General features: G+C 39.3%; 1 protein-coding gene across 4 annotated transcripts in view; it reads right to left on the bottom strand.

The window, feature by feature from the left end:
* Positions 1-15,087, bottom strand: part of LRRC28 (leucine rich repeat containing 28) — a 139,828-nt gene that overhangs the window by 46,429 nt on the left and 78,312 nt on the right. For 3 of the 4 annotated variants that reach the window (XM_021711798.1, XM_021711799.1, XM_008056974.2), the window contains exon 5: positions 13,126-13,332. The exons of the other annotated variant lie outside the window; for it this stretch is intronic. In XM_021711798.1, coding sequence (XP_021567473.1) covers positions 13,126-13,332 — 207 coding nt within the window. The remainder of the gene's footprint in view (positions 1-13,125; positions 13,333-15,087) is intronic. 4 annotated transcript variants of the gene reach the window in all.

The following is a 15,087-nucleotide window of genomic DNA, read 5'->3' as shown; positions in this document are numbered from 1 at the left end:
TTCCCATTCTGTGGGCTGTCTCCCTGCTCTCTTGATGGTTTCTTTTGCTTTGCAGAAGCTCATCAGTTTGATGAGGTCTCACTTTATCTTATTTCTTAAGGTATGGGCATTTAGGGTTCTAAATAGGAATTGTTTGCCAGTTCCAATTTCCATAAGGGTGTCTCCTGAGTTTTCTAAGATTCTTATAGTTTGAGGTTTTATGTTTAGGTCTTTGATCCATTTAGAGTTAATTTTTGTGTATGGTGATAGGTAGGGGTCCTGTTTCGATCTGTATGTGATCAACCAGTTTTCCCAGCACCATTTATTGAATAGGTTCTCCTCTCCTCAGTGGTTGTTGCTGGAGGCTCTGTCAAAGATGAGTTGGTTGAGAAATTGAGGCTTTGCTTCTGGAATCTCTATCCTATTCCATTGGTCTATATGTCTGTCCTTGTTTTGATGCCAGGCTGTTTTGATTACAAGCTTTATAGTAAAGCTTGAAGTCTGGAAGTGTGATACCCTCTGCTTTGTTTCTTTTGCTAAGGATTGTTTTGGCTATTCATGGTTGTTTATGTTTCCATATGAATTTCTGTATTGTCATTTCCAGAATGATGCTGGTAATTAATGGGTATTGCATTGAATCTGTAGATTGCCTTGGGTACGATGGACATTTTAACAATGTTGATTCTTCCTATCCATGAGCATGGAATATTTTTCCATTTCTTTGTGTCTTCTTGGATTTCTTTGGGCAGTGTTTTATAGTTCTCCTTGTAAAATTCTTTCACTTCTCTGGTTAGGAAGATGACGAGGTATTTCATGTGTGTGTGTGTGTGTGTGTGTGTGTGTGTGTGTGTGTGTGTGTGTGTGTGTGTAGCTATTGTGAAGGGGATTGTGCTTTTAATTTAGGTCTCTGGCTGCTTGTTGTTGGTGTATAGGAATGCAACTCTTTTGCACATTTATTTTGTACCTGAGACCTTGCCAAAGTCCTTTATCAGTGCAAGCAGGTTTTTGACAGATTCTCTTGGATTTTCAAGGTATAGGATCATATCATCAGCAAAGAGGGATAACTTGACTTCCTCTTTTCCTATTTGGATACCCCTGATTTCCTTTTCTTGTCTAATTGCCTGAGTTAGGACTTCCAACACAATGTTGAACAAGAGGGGTGACAGTGGGGAGCCTTGTCCTGTTCCAGTTTTCTGGGGAAATGTTTCTAGTTTCTGTTCATTTAGCAATATGTTAGCTGTGGGCTTATCATAAACGGCATTTACTATTTTGAGGTATGTTCCTTCTATACCTAGGTGTTTGAGGGTTTTTATCAAGAAGGGATGCTGGATTTTATCAAAAGTTTTTTCTGCATTTAATGATATAATCACACGGTTCTTGTTTTTACATCTGCTGTTGTCTTTAATTACATTTATGGTCTTGCGAATGTTGAACTGGCCTTGCGTCCTGGGGATGAAGCCTACTTGGCTATGGTGGATGATTTTTGAGATGTGTTTTTGCATCCAATTTGCTAGAATCTTGTTGAAGATTTTTGCATCTATGTTCATAAGGGATATTGATCTGCAGTTCTCTTTTTTTGTTGGATCTTTACCTGGTTTGGGTATCAGTGTGATGTTAGCTTTGTAAAATGGTTTGGGAAGAATTCCATCTTTCTCAATTGCCTGGAATACTTTCAATAGGATTGGTGTCAGCTCCTCCTTGTATGTTTTGTAGAATTCTGCTAGAAAGTCATCTGGTCCAGGGCTTTTTTTTTTGTAGGCAGTTTTCGTATGATAGAGTCAATTTCCTGGGTTGTTATTTGTCTATTTAGTTCTCAATGTCTTCTTATTTCAACCTGGGGAGGTTGTGTGATGTCAGAAAATCCTCCATTTCATTTAGGTTATCAAGTTTGTTTCCATATAGGTGTACACAGTACTCTCTGATAATCTTTTGTGTTTCTTCGGAGTGAGTTGTGATTTGAACTTTTGTATTTCTGATTGTTTATTTGAGCTTTTTCTCTCTTTTTCTTGGTCATTCTGACAAAGGTCTATCAATCTTGTTAATTCTTGTAAAGAACCAGCTTTTTGTTTTGTTGATATTTTTGTCCTCTATATCCCATATTTGTGCTCTTATTTTGTTGACTTGGATTCTTCTACTAACGTTGGGGTTTTGGTGATGTTTTCTTTCCAGCTCCTGTAGGTGATCTGTTAGGCTCTCCACTTGTGATCTTTCTGTTTTCTTGATGTGTGCTCATAGAGATAAAAATTCCCCTCTTTGAACTGTTTTCATGGCATCCCAGAGGTTTGGTAAGATGTTTCTTCATTTTCATTTGTTTCTAGGAATCTTTTAACTTCTGCTTTGATTTCAGTGTTGACCCAGCAGTTGTTCAACATCATGCTGTTTAGTGTCCATCATGCTGTTTGAAATTTATTTTTATTCCACTGTGGTCTGAGAATGTATACGGCAAGAGTTCAACCTTATGGAATTTGTTTATGCTTGATTGATGGCCAAGGATGTGATCGATCTTGGAGTACATTCTATGTAGTGATGAATAGAATGTATATTCTGTGGTTGTTGGGTGGAATAATCTGTAGGTATCTATTAGTCCATTTGGTCGAGAGTCAAGCTGAGGTTCTGGATCTCCTTGTTGATTTTTTGCCTTAATGTTCTATCTAGGGCTGTTAGTGGGTATTCAAGTCCCCTGCTACAATAGTGTTAGAGTCAATATCTTTTTTAGTTTACTTAGTAGTTGCTTTATAAATGCTGGTGCTCCTGTGTTGGGTGCATATATGTTTAGGATGGATATTTCTTGTTGACAGATTGAACCTTTTATTATTATGTAGTGTCCTTTTGCATCTTTTAAAATTTTTGATAGCTTTTTAAATTTTTGATCACCTAAAAGTTGTTTTGTCTGATATTAAGATTGCAACTTCTGCCTTCTTTTGTGATCCATTTGCCTGGAAACTCGTTTTCCATCCTTTAACTTTGAGTCTGTGTGCGTCCCTTGTAGTGATGAGCCTTCTGGATGCAGCAAATAATTGGGTCATGGTTTCTTATCTAGTTTGACATTCTTTATCTTTTCAGGGGTGCATTTTATCCACTCCCATTCAGGCTGATTTCTGAAATGTGATTGTTTATCCCTGTCATGAGCTTCTTATAAAGGTTTTTCTTTGCTTGTTTTCTTTTGGCTTTGGGGTTGATGTGTGTGTGTTTTCAAGTTTCTTGTTGCACTGTATTCTCTGTTGATTCTGTGCTCTGCTGTTCTCTTGGGAAGTGTGTGGTCATTCTTTTTTTTCTTTCTTCTGTCCTTAAAACCTTTTTAAGTGTCTCCTGTAGAGCTGGTCTGGAAGCTGCATAATCTCTTAGGGATTGGATATCTGGGAAGGATTTTAATTCTCCATCACTGATAAAGTTGAGCTTGGCTGGACAGCAAATTCTTGGTTGGAATTGTTTATCTTTGAGGATTTTGAATACGGGGGTCCAGTCCCTTCTTGCTTGTAGTGTTTCTGCTGATAGGTCTGCTGCTATTCTGATTATTTTTCCCTGGTAGGTAGTCTGACCTTTCTCTCTTGCTGCCTTTAGGAGTTTTTCTTTTGTGCCTACTTTGTGTAGGCAAATTACTATGTGTCTAGGGGTTGGTCTTCTCATTTGGTGTCTTGTGGGAGTTCTCTGTATCTCTTGTGTTTGGCTAGTCACATCTCTGGTGAGATGGGAAAAGTTTTCTTGGATTACCTCCTGGAATACTTGCTCCAAGTTGTTCTCCATTTCCCTTTCTTCTTCTGGGACACCAATCAGGTATAGATTTGACCTCTTGATATAATCACACATCTCTTGTAGGCTTTGTTCTTTCTTTCTGAGTCTTCTTTCTATGTTTTTTACAGATTGGGTTAGTTCCATGTTCTGATCTTCAAGTTCTGAGATTCTTTCATCAACTAGATTAATTCTGCTTTCCATGCTTATCATCTTGTTATTTATTTCCTGGATGAAATTTTTTATTTCCAAAATCTCTGTTACCTGTTCTTTCAGTGTTGCATCTTGTATTTCTTGAGTCTTATTCACTCTTTTCATCCATTCCCTAATCCCTGTCATATTCTGGGGCTGTCATTGGTGACTTCCATTGTTTGGGCACCAAGGTCTGATTTTTCAGAAGTTTTCTCTTTGGTACGCTTGAAACTGCCTGTGGTCTTCCTTTGGTTTTTCCTTATTTGTGACAGATCTCTTGTTCTGTTATTCAGTGTCAGTGAGAGAGGCTATCCCTTCTGATGTTTGCTCAGCCCTCTATTCTTCCCTGATCCAGGCTCTGGATTTATTGTATTTTGAAATAGAATGGTAGATGGGAAGGTTTGCAGTCTCTTATAGTTAAAGTAGGGCATGGGGTACTAAGATGCAGAAACTACTTGCAAATTACAATGTTCACTTATTGTGGCATTGTGGCATGTGTTCCCTGAGACCCACTCCCCACCACCACTCTATATGATGATGCAAAGCAGAAATAATGCAAAAAACAATTGAAAACACACACACAAAGACATATACACCCCCCTCCAACAAACTAGAATAACAACAAAATGAAACAAAGCAAACAACAACAAAAAAACCCAAGAAAACTAAACACACACACACATGCCTAGCATAAAGTGAATAGAGAAAAAAAACAAAAAGATCAGGGAAAAAAAAAGGAATTCAGATCAAACCCTCACACATATATTGACACACACCTTAAACTATAAAAAATGAAAATAAAAAACCCCAGAAGAACAAAAGAGCAAATACAAACCAACAACAACAATAAAATTGAAAGATGAACACTCAATCATTCACATTCACACATAATCAGAAAATGACAAATGACAAATAAAAGAAGAAAGAAATAGAAAAAGAAAAAAAATTTTGGGGGATGCAGATCAAACCCTCACATAAACATACATGCACAAAGGAAAAATATTTTTAAAAATAGATGAACAGCAAAAAACATTTTTAAAAATTAAAAAAAAACCCTGCCCTCTTGTAGCAGGTTCTGTAATTGTTTCTCTAATCAGGTCTCTTCTGCAGAGCCACCTCTTTCACTCTCTCCTCAATGTCCAAAGTAGGGAAGAAGGAGTGGCATTGGAGGTGGGTGGGACTGCAGTCCTCCCCTCCCACACTGGTATAGTCAGGGAGATCTCCTCTGGTGAGGAGGTGCGGGATTGTCTTTTCCCCAGGTATGTACTCGCAGGGGGTGCCCCAGCCAGGCCTATCCTGGAATGGTGTTCTCCTCTTGCAACTGACGTCCAGGCTGTGCCTGGGTTTGTCCCTCTCAATCATGGCCCAGCTGTGTGGGTCTGGCGTTCAGAGGATTGCAGGAGTAGAGGGTTTGGACCAGCCCCAGACTCAACACTGATCTCTTTGGAGTCCTTCCTTGTCCTTTTCGGGCCATATCCTTTTTCCCGTGGCTGGATCAGGGTAGGAGTTGGGGTGCCTGGAACCCAGCACTTGTCAGGTCCCTCTGAAGTTTGTGCTTTCAGGATATTCCCTCTGGGTCATGATAAATCCCTGAATAGTTGATCTGCCAATCACAGAGATTGAGTCTGTTGCTCTGTGGTGAGCAAGTCAGAGCACTTTCCTGGCCTGGCTTCAAGATGCTGGTGGGCAGGTGCCTCTCTTGTCCTCTTCCATGAGACTCTGCCTCTGGACTCTCTCCACAACCCCTGCTGCCAGTTCCCTGGCAGATGCTGAAGTGGTGAGGCAAAACTTGGAGCCAGCAGTCTCTCCTGCTGCAATGGTGAGGCAGAGCTGTGGCGATGGTCTCTCCCTGCCACTTCTTCACTAGAAAACTTTTGCCCATTTTTTTAAAAAATGGTGCTCGGCTTCTGCGACCTGGGAAGAGCCAGGGACCAAGCAGAGAAGCTGCAGCACCAGCTGTGGCACCAGGGGCCTGGCCACTTGCTCATAAGCCCCCACTTAGTCTCTCTCAGCATTTTCTTCCCAGGAAGCGTTTGTTGATTTTTTAAAAAATGGTGCTCAGCTTCTTCATCCTGGGAATTGCTAGGATCCAGTCCCAGCAGCTGTGGCACCAGCCACTGCACCAGGAGAGCCCTGCTCACTAGTTCCCTAGCCCTCACTCAGTCAGCCACTCACACACCCACTCACTCACCAGCATGTGCACAAAATTTTCCATACACTCACTCACTCACACCAGGACTCAAATAGGCCGACTGGTTTGGCCACCATCTTCCAACAACCTTCTCCTGCATTTCTTCCTACTGCTAATCTTTGAATTTTTTAAGACTTTCTTTTCTCCTTTTTCATTATGCCCTTGATTAGAGACGTGCCCAACAATTCCTACAGAACACAATTTTAGTCACACGTTTGGGTGCCCCTTGGAAAGCAGTTATCATACCTTCTACTCAAATACAGGCTTAACCCCAACTTCTGGGACTTTTTGTCTGAACTAGAAGGAACTTCTTAGAACTGAAACTTACTTAAGGTCACAAACTGCAAATTAGTCCTATTAAATAATTATGTCAAGGCAGCTCCTCAAACTGCACAGCAAATACATTTATACATATACAGTATAGTCTACACTCATCTCTGAGATTTAAAAATTATTAACTGTTTCCATCTGGTTTCAATACTGGTTTGAAGTTTAAATAGTTACACTATGTGGGCCTAAATCCTTTATTTAAAAAACAGTACACCGTAAGAATTTTCCTGACTTTGTACACAAATATAGAGAAAGTAGGAACAAGAGGCAATAGAAAAAAACAACTAAAATTAACAGATTGATGCCTTTTACATGCCATTTACAACAAGAAAAGGGGTTTCAGCATGTGTTTTGGAAAGGCATGGGAACTAGTTTCTAAAACTGCCCCACTACTTGCCATAAATGATTTTATTTTTCTACACAAGGTATCCAATTCTTACAAAGAAAAACAAGTACTACTACTATAAAAAACTGGAGCATTCTCCTCTTATGTGATAATAGACAAGGTTTTTTTTGTTTTGTATTGAGAGAAGATCTTACTCTGTTGCCTGAGGTAGGGTGCATTGTGTGATCATAGCTAACTGTGACCTCAAACTCCTGGGCTCAAACAATTCTCCTGCCACAGCCTCCCAAGAAGGTGGGACTATAGGTGCATGTCACTATGCCAGGCTAATTTCTAATTTTTAGTAGAGACAGTTCTTACCATGTTGCCTAGGCTAGTCTTGAACTCTTGGCCTCAAGTGATCCTCCCACCTTGGGCTCCCAAAGCATTGGAATTACAGCCCTGAGTTACTACACACAGTCCAGTTTTATAACCTTATCAAGGGGAATAAATGTATATGATCTGTAACAGTGGTGAGAACAGGCTAGAACCTGGATCTGTGGATTTGTAAGCCAGTTCTATAATCTGTGGGTTAGTGCAGCAGGCACGTTTATTTTTAAAAATCTATTTATCGTTAATATTTTTTAAATGCAACTTCATTTTGTAGTCTTTAACACACAGAAAAACTCTTCCAGATAAAATAAATCTTTTACTACTAGATTCTCTAAGAACCAACTCTGGGACTGGTGAAGAAAACCAAGTAATTTCTCATTAGTGGGAAGCCACTGTGTGCTAACTTTTGTGCTTACTAGATGGTAGTTTATAAACAGGTTACTCACAATGTCACGTGCCAAATGATGGTTAAAAATTCATTCACTGCTTTCTAGATTAACATTCAATTTTTAAAAATTCTATCTGCTAATAACATGGATATAGTTTTTGTTTTCCTAAACTACAGAATCTACTGGCATTGCATCTAGCTGACACAGCACTTCCTGGGGGCTAACTATAGCATGCTCTTCCACAGGCAGTTTGTACATGGGCAACCTCACAATCCTTGTATCTGTTGTGCAACATTAAATAAGTTATAATCATGCCTGGATAACTGGGCTTATTTATTATGCAAGGGAAACCAGGAGCACATAGTAAAAATGTCTGAGGAAAAAAACCCCTTCCCTATTTTCCTTTCAGAAGTGTGGCCACTTTCAGAAGTTAAGAGGTGAGTTATTTAGTTAACAGAGATATATTGAATCAACAACAAATATTCAAGTTTCAGGGCCTCTATTAAATTTCATAGAACTAGGTTCCAGACTCAAATGACCGCTTTCCCCCTTCGCCTTGCTGACGGTCACCACTGTGAACAAAGTTTCTGCCCGTAGACTCTTCTGTCACTCAATTGTCATGGTACAGTAATAATAGGAACATCCTTTTTTGGATGAATCTCTTAATCTTAAGAAGAACATTCTCAAAGAGCCTTAATGGTTTTGACAGTATTACAAGTGACTTAAGAAGCCATACTCGACCGGGCTCGGTGGCTCAGCCTGTAATCCCAGTGCTTTGGAAGGTCAAAGTGAGTGGATTGACTGAGCCTGAGGGTTCGAGACCCACCTGGGAAACTTGGCGAGACCTCATCTCTACAATAAATCAAAAATTAGCTGGGCATGGTAGTGCATGCCTGTAGTTCCAGCTACTTGAAAGGCTGAGGCGGAGCAATCACTGGAGCCCAGCAGGTCGAGGCTGCAGTGGCTACGCTCCCGGCCACTGCCCTCCAGTCTGGGCGACAGAGTGAGACTCCAACTCAAAAAAAAAAAAAAAACAAGAAGACATACTCAAAAAATGTAATGGGTTATACAATATTACAAGTAACTTAAGTCATCCTTACATATGGCTTCTGCTGGTGCCTCCTGAAGAGGCTACACTCTGACATTCCTTTAAAAAGTCCCATAAAAACTGGTTTTCTCCGAAGTCAAACTTCTCTCAATTCAAGAAGTTGAATTTAGTACATGGTTCCCTGAAATAAGTTTCCCACCTCCTATCACAGGCAGGGAGATTATAGTATTCATTTCATGTAACTTTCAAGTTCTGGTATTAGGCTTGTAGAATCAAGGTTGAACATGGGAGCCTTCTAATATTTGGAAATGTAGGAGGTCTATGTATGTATGTATGTGTGTGCTGAATGTCTCTAAACTATTATAAAGAGGCGTCCCTATTTGCTCAGTTTCTAGAACAGTTTGGTTCTCTATGGAAAGGCAGTGCCAGCAGCTGCATGCTTCATTTGACTCTCTCCCAGAGAGGATGGCTTTGGTTTATCAAAAAGAGTTCATGGAATGTTTTCAAAAGCAAACTTAATTCTTCCTAAAGACTTTAATGAATTTCATTCCCAAATCTGTCTTCATGTTGGCAAAAATTATCCCCAAAACCAAAAAGACAAAACGGAGGAGATGGCTAGTATTTCAGTCAGCTTCAGTTTCTTCTCTTCACAGACATCCTGCCTCAGTCTCCTGAAGCCTTCCTTGGCTGCCCTCACCCTGCAGCTCTCTAGCTCTCATCCATTTCTTTACAAAGAACATCCAACACACCAAATGTAGAAAGGTCACCAGTGCTTGTATCTGCTCTCTGACCTTTTATTCCTGCGGTTCTCAAAGAATCCAGTTTTAGCCCAGGGCAGAGTATGGCTTCAGGTAGACTGCTTTTCTTTTTCTTTTTTTAACTGGACAATCTTCATCATCATCCTCTTGCCTGGATTTTTCTACAGCAAAGTAAAACCTGTTCACAGGCCTATGTCCTGTCAGGGCTGTGAGCCTTGTGAGCCAAGATGGTGCCCGGGGGGTGTGGAAGCTGCTTCCATATCCTAGGCAGTCCATAGCCCCAGGCTTGGGAGTTGTGCACCTCAGCTGCCATGAGGCAACCTCCTCAGAGCACAGTGCAAACCCTTTTGCCTCTAATGCTCTTTGTCACCACATTCACAAGTTCACGAAAGAAAATTGCTCCCAATACAGAAGCAAGGCTTTGGGGTGACAAGAAACCGAGAGACAAAGGGCACCCTGCAATAGTTCTACTCACCACTGAATACTGAGTACTCAACAAGAGATGCTCACCTCCTTAGCCATATCAGCATTTAGCACAGTGCATGCAGAAGATGCCCCTGTAAATTACTGAGGGTGCCAAGGCAGAGGAGCAGCCAGGCCAGGTGCAGCACTTAATTCTCCACCCAACAAGTATTTCCATCACCTTGTACCAGTCCCTGAAAGTCAGGTCCTCTGATGCCACAAGCATTGAGCATGGGACACAGTGTCGCTCCCCAGGACCCTTTACATGACAGTGATCAGGTTCCCATGGGAATGGCTTCTCACAACACCACTGTCACCTCGGCACATGCTCAGCTGTGTCACTGCTAAAACAAAGGTACAAAAGAGTGGCAAATGACTAGGGGAACGAGCAGCCAGGGCTGAGGAGGTACAATGAGGCATGGAGAGCCGGCAAGGTGAAGGAAACTGGCAGCAGGGACAAAAGTTATTCAAGTGTATATGGGATTCTAGGTAGAGCCCGGGCTCTATAACCAGGTGGCATTCTGATAAGAGTACATCTGGGTATCAGAGAGCAGGCTGTAGACCAGACTCCGGCAGGTTACATGGAGCCAGTAGTTGTGTGGATGGTTAGAGTTGAGATAAAGAGTATGTAATGGAAGAATTAAGACAAGAAAAACCAAGTTGTTAGGAGTACAACTTCAAAATTAAGGAAGCAAGAGCTCTGCTGAAGTTGAAGGACACAGCAAAGTAAGAAGAGTGACCAGCACCAGGACAGACCTAGCTTAGTCTTTTATAAGACTTCTGTTACTGTAGGAGCTGTTGAAGGCAGGCCGGGTGGAAACCAGCAATTGGGAGCACCTGGTTGATGTAGAGAGTGGGTAGGTAAGAGAAAACACCAGCCTCCAGCAGGCATATCTTGCTAAGCAAATAGAGAGATAAACAGGACAAAGTCAATGAGAGTGTCCACAAGTGGTACTCAGTCCAAAATGGCAAAACCAAATATGACACTGGACATGCTACATGACAACTAGACATATTCAATATGATTCAGCCTTATTTCCACATGGAGGTCCCTTGTAGAGAGAGCATGTCTGAAGTATGGAGACAGCATGTCAATGTGGAAAGAATGTGGAGTTCAGAATCAGACAGTCTGAAACTCAATTCTGCCTCTTACTAGCTGTGATTCTGGGCAAGTTACTTAACTTCTATGAGTCTCAATTTATTCATCTGTAAGCTATTTTAATAATAGATTTTGTCATAAGATTTTGTAATAATTAAATTAGAGAACATCTGTACAGTGATTAAATAGAATACCTGGCCAAAGAGTCGGTGCTTGATAAATGATAGCTATTATCTTACAAATAGTCCTTGTAGTGTACATAATACTGTTATTGCACATAGAAACATTCTTTCTTACATATATAGTCTATAATAATAATGATAATAATAAAAATAATACTGTGAATACTAGCATAGGAAACCCCATACTTAGCAAGCTAAACCTGCTTCTAGTAACACCTACAAGTCAAGCCAAATAAGTTAAATGCATATAATGGAGCTTGCAGCTTTCCCCTGAAGTCTGTTACTATGCTGGCAAATTGCATTTTACACAAATCAAACATCATATCTTTTCCCGCCTTCTCGCTCCCCTTACCTTCCTTCACGAATTACCAGCATTGCCTGCACCATTCTGACAATCACTTGGCAGGGAGTCAGCACTGCCATAGGTCACATTTCCTTTAGGAGGTAGTAAATATAGGCTTGGGCAGTAACTGGGGGTGGGGGTGAGTCTTAAATATGAGAGTGACATATTTTTCAAAGACAGGGTCTTACTATGTTGCCCAAGCTAGAGTGCAGTGGCACAATCACAGCACGCCGCAGCCTCAAACTCCTGGGCTTAAGCAGTCCTCCCACCCAGCCTCCCAAGCAGCTGGGACTACAGACCCTCACTATTACAACCGGTTCGAGGGTAAACATTTTTTAAAAGTCAGATATGGTAATCCTCAAAGTGTATCTTCTCATGTGAGAGTCAAGGACATTTGTAGAGTGTGTTATAATTCTTATACATAAACTATTATATTTAACTTCAAAATAACTCTAAAGGAAGCAGGATAAATATTATTAATTCTGGTTTACAGATGAGAAAATTTATGAAGATCAGAGATGTCCTGGTAACTTACTCTAGGTCACAAACTGTGAAGTGGTAGAACCAGTCTGGAACCCAGATCTCTGTATTTGGAATTTGAAGCTTGTCCACCATAATTGTTCTATAACCCGTGGGTGTGGCAGGTACATTTTAAAACATCTATTTATATTTGATATTTTTCTCACTTGAAAGAAAGCTCTAATTTCTTAGAAATGTAGCTTGCTTCTGAAATGGTTTTATTTTATGTTGCTCATTGTATAAGTATGGCATTTAATTATATTTACAGAAAGGTAATCTCTTTTAATTTGATGACTATTTATTATTCTTGAATTGATTTTAATGCATCCAGTATTTTAAAGTTTTCTTTAAGAGATTTTAAATTGAAAAATAATATGTGCACTCTATTATATCGGAAAATATTCCCTTTCAGGGACTAGTAAATTATTTACTTCATTGCCCTCAGAGATAAATTATTCATTATAAAAATGCTTTTATGAGTGAAATCATATGATGCTTATTGTGACAGTTTAGGATTCTATGGGATTTCATATAATTTTTTTAAATGGTACTTTTGTTTTTTAAAAAAGTTAACAAAATTATTCAGGTCTCTGTGAAATAAACGTACTGTTTAATTAAAGGCCTATGTTTTTTTGACATATGATATGTCAACATGGACCAGCTACAGAAATCTATAGTGGATAATATTTATTAGCCAAGGTGGCATTTCTAGCTCAGCAGGCATTTCAGTCAATTTTAGTCTTCAATGTTTTGTAGTCCGGTTATCTGGTTATTTGAATACTTTGTATCAATTTGTCTAGGTAGAAATCAACACCTAAGCAAATATATTTGTACTAGTAGGTGATCTTCCATATTGCTCGGTACCTTTTGTCAAATTTATAGTTACACTTACACACATACACACACTCTTTAATTCCTTTCTCAGAGTTAGTTATCTCATACATTTTGTCCCTAAATAAATTTTTTGCACAGATTTCTTTTTTTAAAATATGAAATCTCTAGCTGAGGTAAATTTCATTTGCTAACTGTGAATAGATGCTTTGTTCACTGCAAAAACAGATTTAGAGAAGCAATCTTCAAGATCAATAGAAAGAAGGAAACTAAACGAATTGGCCCTTGTCAAAGAAACAGAGGCTTTCCATCTTATTCTTTGCCTGTTTTATTTTACTATATAAACATGATCACTTACCAAGTGGCAAAAATGCAAGACGGTTTCCAGCCATGGAGAGCTCATTGAGGCTGGGCAGCTGGCAGAGATGGCGCGGCACATACCATAAACGATTTCGGTCCACAGTGAGGTACTGCAGAGAAAGGCACAGGTGAAGCCTCTCGGGTAAAGTTAGCAAACGATTGGTAGAAATGTCTAGTGTCTGCAGCTCCTTCAAATCGCCAACTTCTACAACCAAAATCAAAATTGAGATAAATCGCATCCTGATGAACTTAAATAAATTAAATAAATGAATCAATACCGCAACAGTTCAACCAAACAAAATCAGTAGCTGTGACTATTTCCCAGCATTTAGGGCTAGTGTGCAAATAATGCAACCTATATAGATGTCTTTAAATTAGCTTGCCAGAATTTCTTAAATGAAGAAAAGGGCTGGCAGGGAGAAAGGAGATACACAAAGTGGTGAATCTGAACCAGAAGTGTGTACTTTTGGCTTCTGCTTCTTGATGAAATGAAGTTGTTGTTAGGGTAAGAAAAGAAGAATGACAGTTACTTCAAGGTACCTGGTTTTTGCTACTTGTGTGATTTTACTGTTCATTTAAGTAGAAAAAAGGAGACATACATTTACAGCATTCAAATAAGTATAATTTGTTCACATGAACTAAAGAGAAGATTTCTGGAGTAAAAAGTAGGATATCTTTTGGAAATTTTAATAATAAAGATTATAATAATGAGATGAAATTACTATTATCTAATGTTTCTAAATACTGTTCAACCATGTGGCTTTTTTAAAACCCAAAGTATACATATTCTACAGATATTTCATTTGTTTCATGGTGAGTGCAATTATGTCCTTTTCATACATCAAATCATTAAGTCTTGAGTGAAGATTAGGAAGTTCTTTACAAGAATCTTAGTCCTTCTCAGAGGAAATCACCATTGTAGAATAAGGACATTTTTACTCTTTTCCAGGACAGCACACTCCACTCAAGACTCTACAGCAAGCATTGTGCAGGACAGGTCTACTTCTTCAACATCACAGATACTTACATGTTGGAGACTATGATGCTACCTCTTGCCCTTCCCTAATCCTCTTAGGTTTAAGGTTTTCCACACTCTACCATTGGACAGTATCTCTCTGTGCACATTCTAGTTTGTTCAGGACCTGGATTAGTCATAGGACGTCTTCTCTATTATCCATATAGAAGATAATAAAGTCTTTTGCCCTCTTGGATGCTCAATTAAGCAGATTAGCTTTTCCTATTACTATAGACCAGGTGGTAGCAAACCATGGCTCACAGGCCAAATCTAGCCCATGGCCTGCTTTTGAACCGCCTGCAAACTAAAACTGGTTTTTACAGTTTTAAAGAGTGGTAAACAAGGTTTTTACATTTTAAAGACTGGTAAACAACAATAAAAACAAAGAACAAGTGACAGCGACCATATATTGCCTGCAAAGCCTAAAGATATTTACTATCTGGCCATTTATAGAAAAAAATTGCTGGTCTTTGCTATAGACTTTTTTTTTTTTTAATTTTTATTGTAAAGATGTAGGGTACAATTCAGGGTTTGGTATACAAACATTGATCATGCAGGTACCCCTGTTAATAAAGTATGAGAAGCACTTTTATATATTTTACTTTAAAAAAGTAATACAATTGCAAAAATACATAACTTCCAGTTAATTTTCTAATAATTACAAATTTGTGCTAGGAAGTTTATACTTTATTGTTCAATTTCCCTGAATAAAATATACATTTGAAGATGCGTAGGCAGGATTTAGTCTCAACTTGCGACTCTGAATGGGAGTGTTGTTCTATTTGAACTTAGCCAGTACACATGCGAGTCAATTTCACTTATGGCTCCATTGGCACGGTATTCCATCTAGCTAAGTTCATCTGTCTTAATTTCACAAAACAAAACTGTTTCTGATTTGGAGTGTGTGGGGATGAGGGAATTGGGGGAAGAATCACCATGTTTTAG

This window comes from Carlito syrichta, unplaced genomic scaffold, assembly GCF_000164805.1.
Source record: "Carlito syrichta isolate Samal-C Ts95f unplaced genomic scaffold, Tarsius_syrichta-2.0.1 Scaffold302587, whole genome shotgun sequence".
NCBI classification, from domain to species: Eukaryota; Metazoa; Chordata; class Mammalia; order Primates; family Tarsiidae; genus Carlito; species Carlito syrichta.
This window is presented reverse-complemented; position numbering and strand designations above follow the sequence as displayed.